This window comes from Neopelma chrysocephalum, unplaced genomic scaffold (assembly GCF_003984885.1).
Source record: "Neopelma chrysocephalum unplaced genomic scaffold, ASM398488v2 Primary Assembly neopelma1_97102, whole genome shotgun sequence".
NCBI classification, from domain to species: domain Eukaryota; kingdom Metazoa; phylum Chordata; class Aves; order Passeriformes; family Pipridae; genus Neopelma; species Neopelma chrysocephalum.
This window is the reverse complement of record NW_020925744.1, coordinates 5,193,457-5,214,759: the sequence shown is the minus strand read 5'-3', so window position 1 is coordinate 5,214,759 and position 21,303 is coordinate 5,193,457. Positions and strand designations below refer to the sequence as shown.

The following is a 21,303-nucleotide window of genomic DNA, read 5'->3' as shown; positions in this document are numbered from 1 at the left end:
TATAGAGGTCACAGGATGATAAAATTATGTATTATAATTATAAATTATTCTGATGGCAGAAAACCCTTTTGGATGCGGCAGAGGAAGATTAAAATCTTCTTTTACAGCCAAAGCAGTTGCACTGTATAATGTGTCTAATACTTAACAGCTAAATGTTTTAATAAGTTTCTGATTGTTCTGATGGTCAGAATAATTTTAATTTCTCCATTACACATAAACAGATATATCTAATTTACCAAAATAAAACTGCTACATGTAACAAATAATGGCTTTGCTGTAACTAGAATGCAATGTATTTCACTGCACTGCGCTACCAACAAAACCCCACAATTTCATACTGTAGCATTAAAGGAAATCTTAATCTTAAGGCAGGCAAATACACACTGGAAAGAAATACCTCTTCTCTCTCTGAAAGGATGCAAGTTCACCACTACATCCTTCCACGTTAAAACACTTGGCATATTCAGCGCTTGCCTGAATAAATTATTTCAACTGAAACCTTCAATAAACAATTGAGAATAAAATATTTCAGTTTGAAGGGACCTACAAAGACAATCTGGTCCCCAAAAGAGAAGAAATAGATAAGAATAGAGGAAAATCAGCCTGTATCCAGGTTTGGAATTGCCCTGACCCAGGTGCAGGACCTTGCACTTGGTCTTGTTGAACTTCATGAGGTTCACAGAGGTCCACCTCTCAAGTCTATCAAGGTCCCACTGGATAGCATCCTTTCCCTCCAGCGTGTTGATCGCACCATACAACTTGGTGTTTCAAGAAAATGTGCTGAGGGTGCATTCAATCCCACTGTCCGTTTCCCTGACAGAGATATTAAACAGCCCCAGTCCCGATACCAACCCCTGAGGAATGCCACTCATCCCTGCTCTCCTCCTGGATGATTAACTGTTGACTGCAATTCTTTGAGTGCAACTAACTGGTCAATTCCTTATCCACTGGCTGGCCCATACATCAAATCCATGTTTCTCCAATTTAGAGACAAGGATGTCATGTAGGACAGTACCAAATGCTTTGCACAAATCCAAGTAAATGATGCCAGTTGCTCTTTCCTTATCTATCAAAACTATAACCCCGTCACACAAGGCCACCATACAGGTCAGGCATGATTTGCCCTTTGTGAAGTCATACTGGCTGTCATCAATGACCTCCTTATTTTCCATGTGCCTTAGCATAGTTTCCAGAAGCATTTTCTCCATGATTTTGCTGGGCCCAGAGATGAGACTGACTGGCCTCTAGTTCTCTAAACCCTTTTTAAAAATGGGGGTTGTGTTTCCCCTTTTCCAGTCACTGGGAACTTCACCAGACTGTCACGACTCTCAAATATGATAAATAGTGGCTTAGCTGCTTTCTCCACCAGTTCCCTCAGGACCACTGGATACATGTCACCAGGTCCCATGGACTTATGCACATTCAGATTCCTTAAATGGTCTTGAACCTGATGTTCTCCTACAGCTGGTGATCACACATTCTCCCAGTTCCTGCCTTTCCCTTCTGCAACTTGGGCAAAGTAGATGAAGCACTTGCCAGTGAAGACTGTGGAAAAAAACCCACTGAGTACCTCAGCCTTTTCCACGTCCCAGGGAACCAGGTCTCCCGTTTCCTTCTGGAGAGGAACTGGAATATAGAGTATGAAAGAGCAAATCTACACAAGACTTGCTAGTCACTAAATGTGTTTACAATTTCATATTTACAGTTTGCCAGACCACTGCTCTATCGCAGGCTATGACAAAATACAAAATTTCACCAGAATTTCAGTTAGTTCTCAGTATTATCTCACTGTTTGTATTCCAGAAAACTTGTTTTCCAGTGTTTACTTCATATAATAAAGATTGTAAAACATATGTCTTACACTTCATATAGTAATGACTGCAAAACCAGTATCATTAGAAAAGTAAAAGTCTCAGTTAAGAAAATAACTAGGAATGCAACACAGGCCGTAATTGAATCCGGAATATACCACATATAAATACATGTGGTTTCTTATTTTCTCCATCAAATTTCTTATTCATTAAAATACTTGTATTTGAGCTGAAAACAAAAGAGTTTGATTTCATTTGAGTTTAATGCAAAATTTTATCTGCTGTTTAGCAGATCCAATTTCAAAATCAACTTCAGTACCAATTAGCCCGGTACAAGTGATCAGGGCACTATGGCAATTACAAAACATTCAAGTATGGAATTTTAACTTCAGATTTTTATTTTACTTCCGTCATCCAGTTCTGTCAGAATTTTAATAACCTTCTAAGTTACATTTCATCATACATTATGAAAGTGAAACTGAACAGTTATAACTGTAGACATAAACAACAGTTTATTTCTTTACTTGGGATATTCTGCAATATCCTCTGCTCCTGCCTATTCACATCTGCTTTTTGACTGGAAAATTTTCAGACACTTCCTTTCAAGTGTCGCTTCTTTGCCGTAAATTCACTAATGGAGAAAGCAAGTGAAAAATAAACCCTCGTCGAAAAAAAAAAACAAACCTGTAAGTAGTGCTAATCACTTTGGAAAGTACATTTAACACACTGAATACACTTAAAAACTAGTTAGCAAATGATCCATCTCTACACATAATAAATGTTTCTAAAAGTCATGAATTTAATACTGAAATAGGTACAACTTCACAGAAAATACCATCCTTACTTAAAAAAGGTTAAGATGCTCATGCATCTTACTTCATTATTCCATGTCTTAAAGCTGCAACATATTTAAAAAAGTTATTAAGTAGCACTGAACAGACAATGCTCAGTTTCGGTTTGCCATGACTATTTGCATAATTAAAATGAACTAGCCATTAACTCAAATTGAAATCTTATCCAGATCCTACTGAAATAATGGGCCTGCTGCAATTGACCTCAAAGCATAATCATGCCCTTCATGCCCCTAAGTACTCTTATACCTAGCCAATCTAATAACATGTAGCTGTAAAGTTGAGCTAAATAGTCCAGACTGATGTTTAAAATGAGAAGAAAACATGAAAAGGTAGTATATATTCATGTGTGGTGAGAGACAGGATTCACGTAATAGATCACAGACAAATATCAAAATTGGTGAAAATCCAGGGAAGAAACTGGCCTAATATGCTTTTCTGGATTGTTAAAAATGAGGAACAAAAGCTGCTCACTAGTGTATGTATTATTCTGCCAGTCATTGTAGGTTATGAAAGTAATAACAGCCCCAATATTGTACTTAAGCAAGAGCAGGGAAAAACACCAAAGAATGCAAGAATTCTACTCAGACTACTAAGAAAAATTAAAAATGAGAGATTTTTAAACAAGTGTATGTTCTTAATAAAAAAAGAAGGCAAAAGACGACATTTCTAACTGCTAGAAAGCCCTTCCTCAGATATCTGGCCAAGCAGTAACTGAGTGTTCTAACAGATATCCCGAAATATTACCACCAAACATTTCCTGGAAAAACTATAATTTGAATAGTTTTATGACCCTTTGTGCAAATCAGAAGGTGAATGTCTGGAAAAAGAAAAAGGGAAAAAATAGATCATACAAAAGTATTTTTCACTGGTTTTTTTTCTTCTCTAGTAAGTCTAGCGTGTAAAAGGAAAAGTTTTTTTGTAAAATAAAGGCACCAACATTCCATTACTATCAACAGTATATGTAGTTTGGCATTTTATGGATTTATCCCAGTGCATTTTTAATTACCAAAAGTTTCATTGCCTCATTTAGAGAAAGACTTTAACTGAGGGCACTAGTGAGTTGCATTGCCCACGCTGTGTGCTGGTAGATATTCTCAAGTTTTCCAATTCAGAAAATTATCAGGTATGCAATCAGTTCCACTCAAACAGCACATCTTAAGATACGTCTGTGGGACTACACCAAAAATTTCTGTCTTCAATTGAGATAGGAGAATATTACTTGTCTTTTTATTTAGTATCAAGTATTTCAATCAATCTCAAAAAAAAAAAAGAGCTTTCAGACTTCAAGTCTGCACTCAGAACATGAAAGTCTGAGCTTTACTTCATGACATTGGTCACTCTTCTGGATTCAATACTAAATAAAGCACATTTTGAACACATTTTGCCCATCTGGAATGGATTAGGCAAACGCTGGGTATACCTTATACCTTTTCCATCCTTCATCCCTCATAGACTCGAATTTTATACACTAAATCAGAATACAAGTCTGGTAACTAACCAACTGTATACTAAGAGTCAACTAATGGCATCAGAAATTAAAAATAACAGCCTTTTTATTGATTAGAAAACATTCCACTCACACGTTGTGCTTGTTAATTAGCTGCAAATAACTTGCTGGTTGATATTTGACATGTAATAAGCAGTTTTTCAGATTCACATTCTAGCTACTTTACTGTTCCACATGAGTTCCTTCAAATTCCACAGAGCCTACTTGGTTCCTTTCAGCTACTAAATCTAGGAATAAATTTTAAAGATATAACTTACCGTAATCTACCCCCTCAAAAAACAAATCAAAACAAAAAAAGTCTCAGTCAAGAATAGAAACCTGAACAACATTTCAGGCCTTATTCTGTTAATGTGGGGAAGAGAAATAAAAAAACCCACCCAACAAGTTTATAACTGTCACAGAGAGGAGAATTACAAAATATGCCAACAGATTTTATTTATTCTCAATTACTTCAGATTTTTCTCTATTGCCTGTGTCATCTAACTTGACTTTCTAACATCATTTCACAGTCTACAGTCTTTCATCTCTCAAAAGACATACAGGATATGGATAATGGAGAATTCCCCACTGAAACCTCTGAATATGTTTCCTCCCCCTACAGACCATGTAGGGCTTGCAATCTTGAATCTAAAGCGAATCATCTACACACTGACCATGCACTGCTGTAATGGCTCACAGTTGTTAAGCTGTATGTCTCAGTCACAACTCCTTTTTTGTCAGTCTTGGGGTAGCCATTCCAAAGAATATGTCTTAAGATAGCAAAGACCCTCAAAATGTTTTTGACACAAGAGTAGGAATATAAGAACTGGGACACTGGTGCCATATCTACCAACATACTAATTTAAGTGGTCAGTAGCAGGTCTCTAACAAGGAGCGTAAGGAACATATCATGTGTAGAAACCTGGTAGAAATATTCCTACTTTGTGAAGCACCATACAAACAAAATAAAATGCCTTACTCTCCTCAATGTGCTGAGCAGAGTCCTAGAACATTTCAATTTTGTTTGCCTTTTTTCCCCCAAATATATAATTTCAAATATGCAGATACATTTTTCTCTCTTATATACACCCCTTCAATTCCCTGAAAACAAATAATTTAGTGCTCTTATTTGGAAAGTAAGCTCCTTGCATTTTAAATATCCACACAGACAGACACTAAGGGCAATGTATGCATCTCAGCTTTTCAAACCTCTCCCTCAGAGAAGTCATCTTACAAATATGGTCACCAGGAAACAAAGTCACAGTACACTGTTATAATTTTTGCACAAAAATCAAATAATGAAAAACAGTCTCCTGTCAGGAGCTTACATTCAAATCAAGGAACTCCAGCAGAACAAGCTGAAAGGCTGCGTAAAAAACAAGGGGGAAAACTACTTAATGGACTAAGAGTCAAGTAAGTAAAAAAAATTAGACACAGAATTATTTCTTAAAATCAGAGCTCTTCTCCCCAACAGAGGAAGAAGCCACAGGATGAGGATTGGAGACAAGGCTTCATGGGAACAGAAATGATTTGGATGTACAGATTTATTGGACAAGACTAGGAAATTGTGCTCACTGACCAACATGAGAGTGACTTGTATAAAGGAGGAATCTTTGCAACAAGTTAAGAAGCCCAGAAAAAAGTGAAAAAGTGCCTCAGGAAAGGAATATAACAATTTTGGACCTGAAGGAAGAAAGGAATACGCAGGGTCCTGGCTAGCTGGCCCCACTTCATTACCAAATGCCTAAACTAGTACAGAACCTGATGGGGAAATCTTACTTATTACAGAATAAAAGTATACTCTTAACTATAGAAAACTGACATGCAAAAGGACAACTATGTCCATTATACAGATTTCCTTTTACGACTGCTATATGGACAATGCAAATACCAAATCATCCCTGGCTGCCTAAAATCTCCTAATGTTATTAAAAAAATGAAAGGCATAATTGTGGTCAGCTCTACACAGATATGCAAAATGAAACTAGAAACTTTTTGCCCCTCTCAAGTATCTAGTGTAATGCCAGAAACATGGCAGTTCTTAGATTATGAATCACAAGATTTACAGTTCAGAACTGCAACCATATACACCTTATATGTATCTTAAATATACCTTCCGTCCTCTTAGAAAAACTGGCAGCACTAGCCTGCACATTGGATGCATAACTCACAGACAAATGAAAGTGAGTATACCTTGCCTGTAAGGGCACATGAATGAGAGAATAACTGACTGAAATTGTGAAATTAATCTTGTACATATACAATAAAATAAACTAATTCTATAAAATTTCTATCCTTGAAAGACTTGAAAAATCCACCAATTGTGTAACAATGCTAATGCCTTCCATTATGGGCTTCAGTAGTGCTGCTAAAGACATTTTGCACACTAATACTGATGGTAATGCTAACACATTGGGTTAATGCTAACACAAGCCATACCACACCACTTAGCAATACATTCACTTACTGAGTTACAAGTACAGTTGTACCTGGAAAAAATATAAGAGTCTATCATGAGAGCGCTCATTCACCGTCTCACAATATTAACATGTACTAGCCCATTTAAAACCCAGAGAAAAAGAAAAACTGGAACATCTATGGTACTGAACATTTTTACTCTCAGTCTAACCTGCAAATCAAGGTGTATATGACTTAATAAAATCATCATATGGCTCTGATTCTTTATTCAAGCAAATAAAGGTTCCTGCAACACGGTGCATCAGTTCAATGGAGCTGTAGAATAAATTGTTGCTGAAGCAGTAAGCTGCTTATAAACATAATTCAAGTGGATTCCAATCCAAGTAAAAGAATTTTATATTTTAAGGTATTTTAGGTCATTAATTTCACGAAGTGTATCTACATAAAAAGATGCAGGCTTACAGTCTGAAAACTAGTTCTAGTAAGTTTTTTGCAAGGAACTCATATATGTTCCTATAAAAGCACTCTAACTGCAAAGAGATTTTAATGCTTTTGTCAAGCATAGTGAATTTGTTTTTCTTCTAAAATGTAAAACAAACTCATGGTATATGATGCTACCAAGAGATGACATTTCAACAATTTTTGAGAAGTACTGTCTCCTTAAGTAAGTGAGGTTTCAAATGTTTCTCTGTTTAAAACAACTGTACCTTTAAGACCAAATTCTGTCCCTTTAGAGATACACACTTCAACTTTCCCCTGAAATCTTCCTCTCTTTGGGCTGTTTGGTATGCCCTTTTTATTTGATCTACTAACACAGCAGGAGGCAGAATAATAGCTCTAGATCTTCCCTCTCAGCAGCAAAATACTTTATTGCTGCAAAGTTAACTCAGTCACACATAATTTGGAAAAACAACCATTTAATACCTGGACAAATCAAACTAAACATCTTGAGCTATACAGAAATGTAGTACTAGAGAACTCTTAATGTGTTAAAGAAAAAAAATAGGCATTTTAAAATTTTTTTTATCTTCTCCATCCCTAATACAAAATGTAACCTAGAATCCAGCCCTCTGACCCTTACCTTTCTATGCAGGTACACAGGACAAGGAATAGTTCTGTTCATAATGTAGAGTTAGCCAAGGTCTTGGTAAGGAATTCCACAATTCCTACTTTATAATCTTTAAGATTAAGAGAAGGAAGCAACTGATAGAAATGGAAGGAAAACTGGGTTAAGTGTTCTTAAAAAAAAAGTAAAAATAAAGTAACAGTGTACACTGTGCCTCTGAAGTTTTGTATTTTTGTAATCTATGGAGACTATTTTTTAGAGTTTCTGAAGAAACAAAAAGAGGAAGCAGGCTACCAAGGAAGGTTAAAAAAACAAATCACCAAATAATAACTAACTTCAAAAAGGCAAAGAGATATCTCTACACTGAGGGTGGGATGCACAAGACTCAAAATTTACATGCAATCTTACTATGAAAAATCTGACAGTGTGACCCTGTGCTAAAAAGCAAGATTATCACATCATGATGCAGGAGTACAGGAACCAAATGCAAAGACTATTTTTTTCCCAAAGAATTTGAGATTAGAGAATCATAAAAGTTTTCCTCCTATTTTTATTATTTTGTACTATGAAATAAATTTAAGGATTCACTAGGTTTACCTAAAGTCTTCGAGAAAAAAAGACAACATTGTCTTACCAGCATTACACCATTAATCAACCTCATAATAAAATCTATCTGCTTAGCATTCTACTTTCATTTGTCTCCAAGAACCCAATTTGGACAGTTACATGATAAAACATTGAAGTCTGAGACTTAAACATAATCTCCAACAGAAAAAATGTAGGTGAAATTTCAAAGACTGAGCACTACACAATATAAGGTCTTACCTGCCTTGTGTTTAATCAGCAAAGAAGTTTTCCAGAATTCCCTACCCACTTAGTAAAATATGCACCCTGCATACTGCAGGACAGTTGCAGGACCATAACGGAGAAGCCCATACACCAGGCACACCAAACACAGGAAGGCTCTTGTCCAAAGACTAGTGGCTTAGTAGGCATGGTAACATCTCCATGGGACTTATTAGTAGATCAGTTGGCATATCTCCATGACAGTGAGACTACCTGGTTTTATCACACAGCTTGTTTAGAGGCAGACAGCCCCAGGGAATCAGCACTCTTAATACTGTTTTTCCACATCAGAGCATGCCACCTTTGAAAGCAACATGAAGGAATTGCTAACAAAGCTGAGGTACTGTCTTCATTTGCATGGTTGAAGACAGTGACTCCTTTTCTTAAAACCTTTGCCTCACTTTTCAGATAGACTGGTGTAGTTCCAAACTTTAAATACTCATCTAGGACTAGGTAATACTTTCAAATACATCAAACTCCTTACTGAAATATCTGGTTTTAATCAACACAAAACTATTCATAATGTTAAACTGAAACTTTCCTACTTTTCATAAAATAGAAGTACACAGTGACCAAAAATTGATGCCAGTGTCAAATTCAATGAAAATGTAATTACTTCATACAAAGCAGAGCAGCATCAGTGGGACAGATTCAGGAAATTGCTTTCAAAATACTATTAGAGTGGCTAAAAAGTATCTTAACATTTGGTAGTAGAGGTTCAAGCTCCTTCATGTAGAAGTGGTTATTAAAGACCTCTCTGGCACAGTACAAGTTTAAAGCACCATAGCTGTATCCTTCTCTTTCACATACAATGCCTTAACTATGGTTCCTCAAGTGAGAGATAGAAAACAGAATGAAAAGAAGTATATCACCATTTCAGTAATTCATTTAGAATTATTAAAGTTAATGGATTTACATCTTCATATTAATATATATTTGTCTTTACTCCTTCCAATCTAAAAAAGAAGCATCTTTTATTCAGACATGCTGATTCATTTTATTAGTATAAGCTAGAATAGCTATCAGTTTCATTAAAAGCCTCATTGATCCACTCAAAGTGATTAGTGTAGACTTTGTGATTATTTTAAGAAATTACAATTATTATTTAATAAATGAATTAATACAAGCATTTTATTTTGAAAGCACATATAACTGAACTTTATAAAGGTAGGTATTACTAGCCTGCAGACACAACATTGAAGCACTTTGTTGATTTAAAAGATAGGTATATACCACCACCACCACCTGCGTCTCCTAGAACACTTCCATCAATGCTGCCTCCGTACAATTCTAAACATCCACTGGTCATATTATGTGACCAATACATCTGTTCTAGAACAAGCAGCAGTCACAACTATTGAGGCCACGTTACTGAGAACACAGCTGCGTTGGGCAGGACACGTCTCAAATACGAAGGACCACCGCCTCCCTAAGATCTTGCTTTATGGTGAACTTGTCACCGGCTGCCACATGAGAGGAGCCCCAAAGAAAAGATACAAGGACTCCCTGAAACAATATCTCAGCCTTGGCCATATTGACCACCATAACTGGTCTACTTTGGCCTCCAATCGGGAGGTCTGGAGACACACCATCTATAACGCTGCTGCTTCCTTTGAGAACGCACACAGGATCACTTTCGAGGAGAAAAGACAATGCAGAAAGAATCATGTCTTGCAGAATATACCACCTAAGGAGTCTTTCTGCTGTGCCTTTTGTAATCGGACATGTCTATCTCGTATTGGCCTTATTAGCCACCAGCGTGCCTGTAACAAATATGGATAGAGCCCTTCCCAAATCTTCGTTCGCAAAGCCCAGCCATGATGATGATGATATACTTAGAAGTGTAAACTTCTTAGAAGTAAATTGGAAAGTTACAGAAGTATTCTTACATGCTTTTTAAAAGACATCATACACATGCTACATACTTATACAATTACTAAGCCTCCATAATGAAGAGTAAAAAAAAGATCCTTAGTATTTACTGCTCTTTGATGAAAAAACATAATTTTCAATAGGTATTATTCATGTTCTCTGAAAACTTGCTCCTGTTGCAGATAAAGGCCTGCAAGTTCGCACTGACTTAAGCTTTTGTCTGGAACACAGAACCATTCATAACCACACTGGGAACACTGTACCAGAACAGGGAAGCCAGTACAGACCACACAGTAATAAAACATGCTAAGGTACAACAGTGAAAGAAAATAACTGTGATTTGCGGAGCCAGAACAACACCAATGAAATGTCAGGTTACTCAGTCAAAACAGTAAAAATATAGTGTTGCTAATGCAGCTTCTACATATGTATATTGAGAGGCTTCAACTGATACAATCATATCACCTACAGATTACAGTTCTTCACTCGCCTAAATTATACCAGTAAAAGCTTGATGTGTAGCACAGCTGTAAAGGTGTATTTAATTTCACCTGTGAGCAGTCCTAGTGGAGGAATTACTTGTATGCAAAAAATTCAGCATAAACAAAAGCCTTTGGGAAAAATTAAGACCTTGGGATGTAACTCTATTTTATTTTTTATTTCATTCTATTTACTTTTATTGCACTTAAATATTTTTTAAACTTCTTAGACTCCAGCAGCAATCTGAATCTATCACTTTACCATTCTGATTTTTACTATGTAGTATTAAAGACCACACATAACAATTATATTTGAAATATGAATACAAAAATACATGCAAGTGACTCATTAGCTTTTATTTCCTCTCAAAAATAAAGACTTGTTCTTTAAGCAAAACAAAGCAATAAACAAAACCCCAACTTTTACTACTTTTATGCACATTTTAGTGATTTATTTAAATCACTATTTAAGTTTTCTTGCAGTGAATGCAATGACTCCACAAACAGATTATATACGAAGCAGTACAGAACTTGCCCTGGAAAGCAGAAATTATAATAAAAAGATCCTCATCCAAGTTCATGCTGCTGCACCTGCTGCTACTTAAACAAAACAGAAAAGAGCAAATAATGTCCTTGAACAACAGCAGTGAAACTTATCTCCTAATAGAGTTGCCTATTCCCAACTGCAAAGGACAGACATGAATACATTTATCAGGACTGCAAGATTACAGTGCAGGCTTTGTTGAATTCATTACAGAAAGCAAACAGAAGCAAACAAATGAGCATATATGCAGGCTTTGAAGCCATCTATTAAAACTGTCAGCTCTCATCTTAATTAAGCATAATAAATCAAACCAGCTACAAAGCAGAGTCTCATATTGCCAGAATCTGCAAGAACCTGTTTTCAGAGAAATACTATTACACTGGCTTGAAATTCTTACAAACACATTTTATATGGTCAATAAAATATTTTCCCTACTGTTTTGTTCTCTGCAATCTTATGAATTATTTGTCATTATAAAAGTATAAAATGTTCAATAGGATCCATCTTTTCTACTGTAATACTTTGCATTGGCAATTATGAAGTGAAAATAACAGCAGAAGCAAGTGATTTGCAGATCTTACTTTTCCAAATCCTTAATCTATACTTTAATAATCTGATACATTTAAGACAAGCCATCTATTAATTTTCCTCCTTTTAAGGCTACCTACCAATTATATTACTTTGCCTCTACACATATATATGTTAAGAACAAGAAAACTACAGAAATAAAATAAATACAATACTTATAATGACCATACCTAGTAATAAGAACCGCATTATCATGGTGGGCAATCCCATTTTCTGGAATGGTGTTTCCATCACTTTGGTGGGAGAGAATGGATTTCTGCCACTTACAGAAGCTATCGAGGGACTTGTCTGCATGGTGGTTTATCTCCAAGTTTGGCTGCAATACAACATGCATACCAGAAATGTTCCAAACAAATTACTAAGGTCAGTTGTTAAGCCTTTTGAAAACTAAAATGGGACTATAATTAGAAGCAGTGGTTTCTAGGAATAAATTCTTCTTGCCAAATTTTATCTCTGTAAAATCTGACCAAGTTCAGCTTTATATTACTGAATTGTCATTCTTTCCACTCCAACTTTAATAATCGTTATGCCAATAAAAAAAAAATCAAAATACAGATCTAAAAATAAAACTGACATCCCCAAAGTTGTGATAATATTCACCTGAAGTAAAAAAAGATATCTTTGAGATGATACACTAGGAATATTCCTTTGAACTGCTTCATCTTGCTTAAAGCAGTGAAAATTACATGATAGGTTTTGTACTCAGAGGCAGCCACTTCAAGCAATAACTGAATTATTACACAATAATGTAACCTGTACTTCAGAGGTATAAAGCTCAGTGCAACAGCTCTTACCTGATCTTCAGTGAGGACAATCAAACGTGTCACTATAATATTCACAACGTTTCCTAGACTGGAATCACGATAAAGTTTGGCAACCTGACCTCCAGAAAATAAGAAAAGACACAAAGTCAGACAAGAAACACTACTTGCTTCCTAAATGGTTAAAAGTTAACCCAATTTCCTCCCTTAATGTAATTCCATAATTCCAATTATCATCGTCACTAAATAAGAATTAATTTTTGATCAAAAAATGAACATTCAGTTAAAAGAACTTCTGGAGTCACACTTTTCAATCAAAACTGTTTATACCTGTTATAACTGTTCCGTAATTCATCCAGCACAATAAGTATTTAGAGTGTTGACATAAACAGAATAGAACAGTATAATCTGAATGTAATTTGAAGTCAAAATTAAAGACAACAATTTAAAAGTGATCACAACATACTTCTTGACAGAAAGAAGTAATGCCCGTAATGCCAAGATTTTTCAATATTTTACTATTAATTCCTGCAAGCTAATACATATATTAAAGCATTATTCATGGCAATAAATAAATAAATACTTGACGGGTCCTTTATCACTTCAGTACATGCATATTGATATGAGCACAGAGAAGGATGAAACTTACAATATTCATTACACTCAAAATGTAGTGTTCAATGTCTTTGCGACCATGGTATCCCACCATCATTTTGTCTGCTACTACCAGTGTTTCCACAAACCGTTCAAGGCTTACAGATCTCTTCTGTCGACTGTGACTACTGAGTGTGTCATTGACTGGAAGTGAAGTTCGAAAAGCAGATGCATCACTCATCCACCAAGGTTTGCCGCTTCTTGTGAGGTCTTCTAGGAACCAAAACAATTAAACATTTCAGAGGCATCACTAGTAAAAACTCATTCAAATGCAGCTGCTTTACGTTGAGATTACCATCTTCAGGGTTCTGAAGTCTTTCTTGAGGCAAAGAAAAATTACATTTTTTTAATTTTTGTTTTTAAATAACTTATATAATAGAAAGCCAACTTTGAGCTTCAATATTCTCAACTCTCCTTAACTTGAACTAGGATGAAAAATTATCAATCTTCTCTTAACAGGTCTGATTCTGCACATTTACCTTAATACTGAAGATTAGTTATAATTAACCACAAGCACACTTCAGAATTTTAAAAATAAGTACAAGACAGCTTAAACATTTGGAAAAAAAATACTACAAATCAAAAATTCAACATTAATATAGAAGTTACCAAATTTACTAAGGAATTAAACAGGCTGATAAGGTACCAAAACAGGTTTTTTCCCTCCTGTGAAAGTCTGCCATTTTTAGGCCATTATGCTTACACACCTATCAGTTTTAAGGCCAAATAGATCAATTTCCCATTTAGAAGATTATCAGATTTATCTACCTTGTGAATTAACTATAATGGGAAGTTTTAAATGGGCTGGCATGGGATAATTGATGTAGTTATATTAACACCAATTAGTGTTAATTAATTAACTAATTAGTTAATTTTAACACTAATTAGTGTTAACACTATATTTAGTTCAAAGATATTGATTCTTGCTTTTCCTTCAGGTAAATATATAGAAAAAATATTTCTTGCATGCAAGAGATTGATTACTAAAAATTCAAAGAGCTGTAATTATCAGCAAAACAAACTCTACAAACTTGTTTGAATTTTAATTCCTGTCCTCAGTACAAACTTGAATCCATCCTTACCTGCAAAACTGGCTTTATTGGTGTGTAATAAATATCACTTTTCCACAAGGGCCAATAGAGATCTCCAATTAGAGATAATAATATAGCAAAGCATATTATTGGTCTGGTTTTATCTAAGTAGGGTTTCAAAATATCTAAATCCTTAATATCTAAATATCTAATTTTTTGCTAGTTACAGAGGAGCACAAGAACATTAACAGTTCGATACATTTAAAATTGGCTGAACAGGATTGCTCAAGTGAGCGAATTCTGAGATGCAGCCTTATATCTACTAAAACAAGGTCAGCTAAGGATGAGTTGAGATAGAACCAGTACCTCCCACAAAAAAACCAATTCATTATGCAATTCAACTAAGCACACTATTTTCAAAGAGCAATAAGTACACCACAAAGAATGTATGTTCAGGTCAAAACCAGGAATACAAAGCTTCAGTGTTCCCATTGTTGAAGTGTTTCGTAACTTTTGAAGGCACAGTGTTGGCTTTAAAATGTGCATTTTTTAGAAAAGTCAAAAAATGAAAATAAACCTGAGAGTTGAAAAATTGTCAATAACAAAACTGTCCTCATTCTCCAATGGGTATATCCATTCTAAAAAAAAACTTTACCAAGTATTCAAGCCTGTTGTGGATTCTAGAATGGTTACTAAATTTTTCCTGTTTTTTCACTTTTATTGTAGAAAATTAAAAGTTGCTTTAATTGATCAAAGATTTTCATCTCACTTAAGCAGTGACTTAGAAATGTCTGGAATTTTCTCTGACAGCTTCTGTATGAAAATTTTTAAAAATTCACTCTATTTTTTAATAACACATGCTGATGTTTCTGATGCCCTTGGAGTGTGAGTATTTTAGAAATGCAATACTGCTTCCACATTATTTCATAATTTTTCACTCAAAGATGCAAATCTATTCTAAACACTTGAAAACCAATGACCTCATGCAGAAAACTCTCAGAGAAAAAAATATTATTTTGGACTCATCTTGATAGTATCTAAGAAGACTTCACGAAAATAAACAATTCTCATTTGCTTATCCAGAGGAGAAGCTTAGGCTTCAGCTGGTCTCAAAGTAATAAGAAAGCTGGAAACAATCCTTGCACTTCAGGATTTATTAGTGCTTATGCTGCTTTACTCTAAAAGCACTAAATAATGCTGACTAAATTCTTCAAAAACTTAAAATGTAACAATAAAGGCCTACAATTTATTTAACAAAACTAGTTACGTGGCAAGTTATATAATTTTTCCACCATATTTGTAGGTTAAAAAAGAAAAAATTAAACTTCATTAATAGCAAACATAGTTACTGGGAAGTAAAAAAAGCAAAAATAGAAAGGACAGACAAAGCAAAAATAAACCAGAAAAAACCACTGTAATTAACCCCCAAATAATTAGTGCAAAAGTATGGAATTAGGTTTTAAACTGTAACTTAAAAGAAATCCAAATCCACATACAGATGGAGTTCACAACCACGGTAACCCAAGTTTTCCTAAGTCAGTCTTCTAAAGATATTGGGTGGGGTTCAAGGTGGAGAGAAAGAGTACAATCAGAAAAAGATCTCAAAATGCAATAGCGAACTACTCATGCAGGATGCAACCATGACAATACTTTGAAGCAAAACATTATGCTGCTTTTTTCTAAATATTTTAGCACCGTTATTTCACGCATCTAACAAGCTTTTACTTAATTTTAGAATATGCTAATTGTAGAGTCTGGCATGAGTGTAACCACTACATAAATCAGCATATAATAGAGCTATCTGGAAATAATCTGCCACTGCAGCTTTCATATGTCAACTCCTGTTGTTTCTCAATCCTATTCAAACACAGCATTCTGCAAGATAATCCAGTGGTCTCAAACCCCATTGAAGCAACTGGAATTTGGCAGTGGACAACTTCTTACCAAGGCCTTAATGATTTCAGCTGTTTTAAATAAAACAGTTAATCTAGTGACAATACGTACAATCTATTCCATGTTCTTATCTGAATGTCCTTGCCTCCCCAATTTTTCTCTTGTACTAGCTTCTGTAATGCTACCATCTACTATGAAGTAGTCCATCACTTATTCATCCCAACCAATTCCAATCGTCCTTTCACCAAATTCTGTACCCCACTTTCTATCAGTTACTGTAAATTTTCTCAAGAAGGTCAGAAACAACACTCCCCTTGTCTCTATCAACATTCCAGAATCCTGATCACTTTCTTGGTAAGAGAAGAGGTACACAATAAATTTAGGTCTAGGTTACAGTAGGGGAAACTTGACAGAGTGAATAGTGGCACAGCTACTCAAGCAGATTCCTCCCTGAATACAGTACTGGGAAAACTGTTCTAAAGGTAAACCTAAAATCAGTCTCCAGACAAAATAAATGATATCCTGTGAAAAGGTAGTTAAAGCTTTGTTATGACTGCATTTTTAAAAACACAAAACTGGACTGTTGAAAAGTTCCAAAACCAGTCAAATTCAGTGAAGATGACTGTATACCTGGTTTTAATCCTAGGGTGTGAAAGCTGGAAAACTGAAAATTAATACTGGATTTTAGTTTTTAGCTATTTTAGTTTTTAGATATTTGGGGATGCTTTGGATGCCATGTCCCTCTAGGATAAAGCTGCAACAGAATCACAGAATTGCAAGGAACTCACAAGGATCATCAAATCCAACTCTTAGACCTGCACAGGACAGTCCCAAGAGTCACATCAGGTGCCTCAGAGTATCATCCAAACACTTCTTGAAGTCTGTCAGGCTTGGTGCAGTGACCACTTCCCTGGGGAGCCTGTTCCAGTGCCCAGCAACCCTCTGGGTGAAGGACTCTTTCTAATATCCAACCTAAACCTTCAGACCATTCCCTTGGGTCTTGTAACTGGTCACCAGAGAGAAGAGATAAACATCTGTCCCTCTTCTTCCCCTCATGAGGACGCTGTAGATGCAATGAGGTCTCCCTCAGTCTCCTCCAGGTTGAACACACCAAGTGACCTCAGCTGCTCCCCATAAGGTTGCCCCTCAAAGCCCTTCACCATCTTCGTTGCTCTCCTTTGGACGCTCTCTAACAGCTTCATATGTTTCTATTTTCTGCAGCCCAAAACTGCCACAATATTCAAGGTGAGGCAGCCCCAGAGCAGAGCAGGGCGGGACAATCCCCTCCCTTGACTCACTGGCGATGCTTTGCCTGATGCCCCCTGGACACGGTTGGCCCTCCTGGCTGCCAGGGCACTGCTGACTCACATTCAACTTGCTGTCAACCAGGACCGCCAAGTCCCTTTCTGTGGCACTGCTTTCCAGCATCTAGTTCCCCAATCTGTGTAGGAACATCTGGGTTTGCCCCATCCCAGGTGCAGAATTCAGCACTTTCCCTTGTTGAACTTCATAGAGTTGTTGATTGCCCAGTCCCCTGATTTGTTGTAGTCTCTCTGCAGGGCCTCCCTGCATTCGAGGCAGTCAACAGCTCCTCCCAGTTTTTGGTCACCTGCAAACTTGCTTAGTATCCTTTCCAGTCCTGTGTCCAAGTCATTTATGAAGATTTTGAAGAGGACAGGGCCTAAGATGGAACCTTGTGGAACCCCACTAGTGACAGGTCAGCAGTCTGATGTCAACCCATTCCCTATTACCCTCTGTGCTCGACCTGTGAGCCAACTGCTCACCTACCACATGATGTGTTTATCCAGCTGTGTGCTGGACATCTTGTCCAGAAGGATCCTGTGAGAGACAATATCAAAAGCTTTACTGAAATTCAAAAAGATTATATCAACTGGCTTCTCCTGATGAACTAGCTGGGTTACCTTGTCGTAAATGGTTTGATAAGCAGGATTTTCCTCTCATGCTGGCTGTGACCAATGACTGTATTGTCTTTCAGGTGTTTTTAGATACTTCCCAGAATAATGTTTTCCATAACTTTACCAGGCAGTGAAGTGAGACTGAGAGGCCTGTAGTTTCCAGGGTCATCCTTCTTGCCCTTCTTGAAAATTGGAACAACCATCCCATGAGGCCACATAGATTTGTAGGGATCCAGCTGGAGCAGCAGGTCCCGCACAATTTCAGGATTGATTGCAAGTTGATCATTCTCACAGTCGTGGTCCTCCAGCTCAGGACACTGAGACCCCCTTGGTCCATCATCCATGTTGAAGACAGAGGCAAAGAAAGCATTAAACACCTCTGCCTTGTGTCTGTCCCTGTTTGTGAAATGACCATCCTCATCCTGTAACGGGCTGGTGATATTTCTATTCTGCCGACTCCCATTAATATATTCGAAAAAACTTTTTATTGTCCCCCACAGCTTCAACTCCAGTTGAGCTTTGGCAGTGCTCAAAAAATAAGTTTAAAAGGTTTTGGTACCCATGAAGGTAAAACATGTCATCTGGAAAAGTAAGACCTTGCAGTCTTGGAGGAGAGCAAATTTTTTTAGACATTTTCATGAAGTAGAAATAGTATATAGAACAACAGGAAAAGCAGAACCTGAGATGAATGAGCATCATGTTAGGCTCGTAAAAAGCAGTGCTTTAGTATTCCAGTAATTAAGGACTTTGGGACACAAAAGATCATGAAGTGCACAGGAGCATCCAAGAACAAAAGCATCATCAAATATATAAAGGAATAAAGGCTGAATATTACACCAAGGTTTATAAAAAATGTATGCAAGATGCAGAGTTCTGATCAACCTATGATCCATGTGACAGATAACACCAGAAATATCTAAATACAACCTGACAAAACTAGCAGCTACTGCTTCATGACTTGAAGGAGAATGACATCTAAGCATTAGTCTAGAAGGTAAGATCTGGCAGAGGCCAACATTCTTTCTTTTTCAAGGGATATAATAATGGTAAAAATTGCATCTTCCTGTATTTCGGAATCCATCCACTTACTTCAAGAGGCTTAAGTGATAGTTCTCCCTACAAAATGAACATATATTAGTGCCCTTATTTTACAATCAGTTAGCAGGCAGTAACAGTTAAGAGACTGGTTTTGTAGTATGAGAAGCATGCAGACTGAATAATGCTTCCAAACTAAAACAGAAGTTACATACATGAAGTCTGACGTTCCATAAACACATTTAACTGAAACCCTCAGAAAAAACTGTCTCCCAAGAATGGGGGTTTGCAGACAATCTGTACTGCAAGCTTAGTCAGCTGGTGCCAGTAAACATTCTAAACTCCAGAAGAAGCTGAAAAAGTTATATCAATGAACAGTGATATCATTTTAAGATTAGTACTTGTCCACCTGCCCTGTGCACTGATTCTCATGAAATACAACCGTTCAGGACTGAACTCTTAAGAACAAGCTATTACTGAAATATAAACAAATGCAAAGTTAGAACATTTTTGTAGTATGTTAAAAACCCATTACTTTTGTGCTTTAAAATAACTTGTCAGATTTACTCCATGCTGTCTTCAAGAAGTTAGTTTTCAGCTTCAGTTTAAGCAAATGAAAATCACATCAGAGTACTTCAAAAGTGTATCTGTAGAAGTAACAACTACTTTACAAAGAAAATATCTCTCCATTAAAACTATATAATCCTTCCATAAGGCGCATGTAAATCACATATTTGACCACTGACCCACTGAACCAAATAAACAGTACCAAAACACCATAAACAACTGTAAACAAGAAAGATGTGGAGTCAGCTCCAAATGTATTGCTAATCGTAATACTAACACATTTATTGCACACCAAGTTTCTTCAAATAAGATGGAACACTTACTAAACATTGAGCTGTAATACTCAGTCACTCAATAATGATTTCCATTTGGGGAATCAAGTACATTTATAGCACATTTTGAGAAAGCCTGTGCTCATTACTACCACTACACAACACAGGCATAAAACAAGACTTACTCCCACTGCCTCCGTTTTTGAAAGACAATATATTCTCGATCTGAATCTGAAAAAAAACCAAACCAAAACTACTTTTCAACGAGACACATTACATAACCCAAAAGAAGGACTCCCACTGCTACATTCTCCACCGTGTCTTTAACGTGAACCATGCAAGATGCTAAAATACATCTAAAGTTATAATATTTTAAAAGGAATGACACTCATACTGCTTTACCTGAGACTCCACAGTGCCTGTGATCATAGAAGTGTTGCTGGTGCATAGTAGACTTTTTGTATATAACATGAGGATGACCGTTCTCGTAACTATAGTTACTAGAATCTTCTGTTATATTCCTTAAAGGCTCAATAAAATACTCGTCATCTTCTGTAGCAATGACTCCATGCTTAAAGAAGAAAATAAGAAAATAAAAACTTACAAAAGACAATATAAAGGCCATATAAAAAGCTTAACTTTTTAAAAAACATTCTCTGTTAAGAAATCCACAGCTAGAAGCCAACACCTAAAATAGTGCATAAGCCAGCTCTCCTCCGCTGATTTTAGTGTGGTGCCTATAAACAATGCAATGAGAAAAAAAAATTATCACTGTCATATTGCTGGCCTTCTTTCACTTTTTTTTTTTTAGAAGTAGTAAGAAAGCAAGAAACATTCTCAATATATGACAAATAATCTTTTTACAGAGATGTTCCAAAACTGCAAGATTCATATCCACATCAAGCCAAAACTGCATTGCTCTAATGGCAACACCAATATCCCTCTATGATGCCACACTGCTAGATGCTTAAGGCCAAACACTCCATCAAAGACAAACACCATGAAGGATTAATTTCAGAACACATATTCAAAGAAACCATTCACTATTCCACATCTAAATGCTTAATCCAAAAACTGAGCTAGTTAATAAAAGTCAAATTGTTTATATTATGATACACTATCTACAAAGCATTTATTCCTTAAAAGGTCTTGCCACAAATCTAGCATATAACAGTTGTTACAGACTGTGCACTAGACCTCATTCCCTGTA

The 21,303-nt window shown here is 36.2% G+C and overlaps 1 protein-coding gene across 7 annotated transcripts in view; it reads right to left on the bottom strand.

Annotated features, from left to right (window-relative positions):
• ADAMTS6 (ADAM metallopeptidase with thrombospondin type 1 motif 6) overlaps positions 1-21,303 on the bottom strand; it is a 155,694-nt gene that overhangs the window by 121,802 nt on the left and 12,589 nt on the right. For 6 of the 7 annotated variants that reach the window (XR_003532257.1, XM_027671515.1, XM_027671516.1 and 3 more), the window contains 4 exons: positions 20,496-20,664; positions 13,375-13,592; positions 12,759-12,842; positions 12,135-12,280 (listed from right to left, as the gene is read on the bottom strand). Coding sequence is in view for 6 of the 7 variants with exons in the window: in XM_027671515.1 (XP_027527316.1) it covers positions 12,135-12,280; positions 12,759-12,842; positions 13,375-13,592; positions 20,496-20,664 (617 nt within the window). In the remaining variant the exon portion in view is untranslated. The remainder of the gene's footprint in view (positions 1-12,134; positions 12,281-12,758; positions 12,843-13,374; positions 13,593-20,495; positions 20,665-21,303) is intronic. The other variant, XM_027671520.1, reaches the window with a different exon arrangement.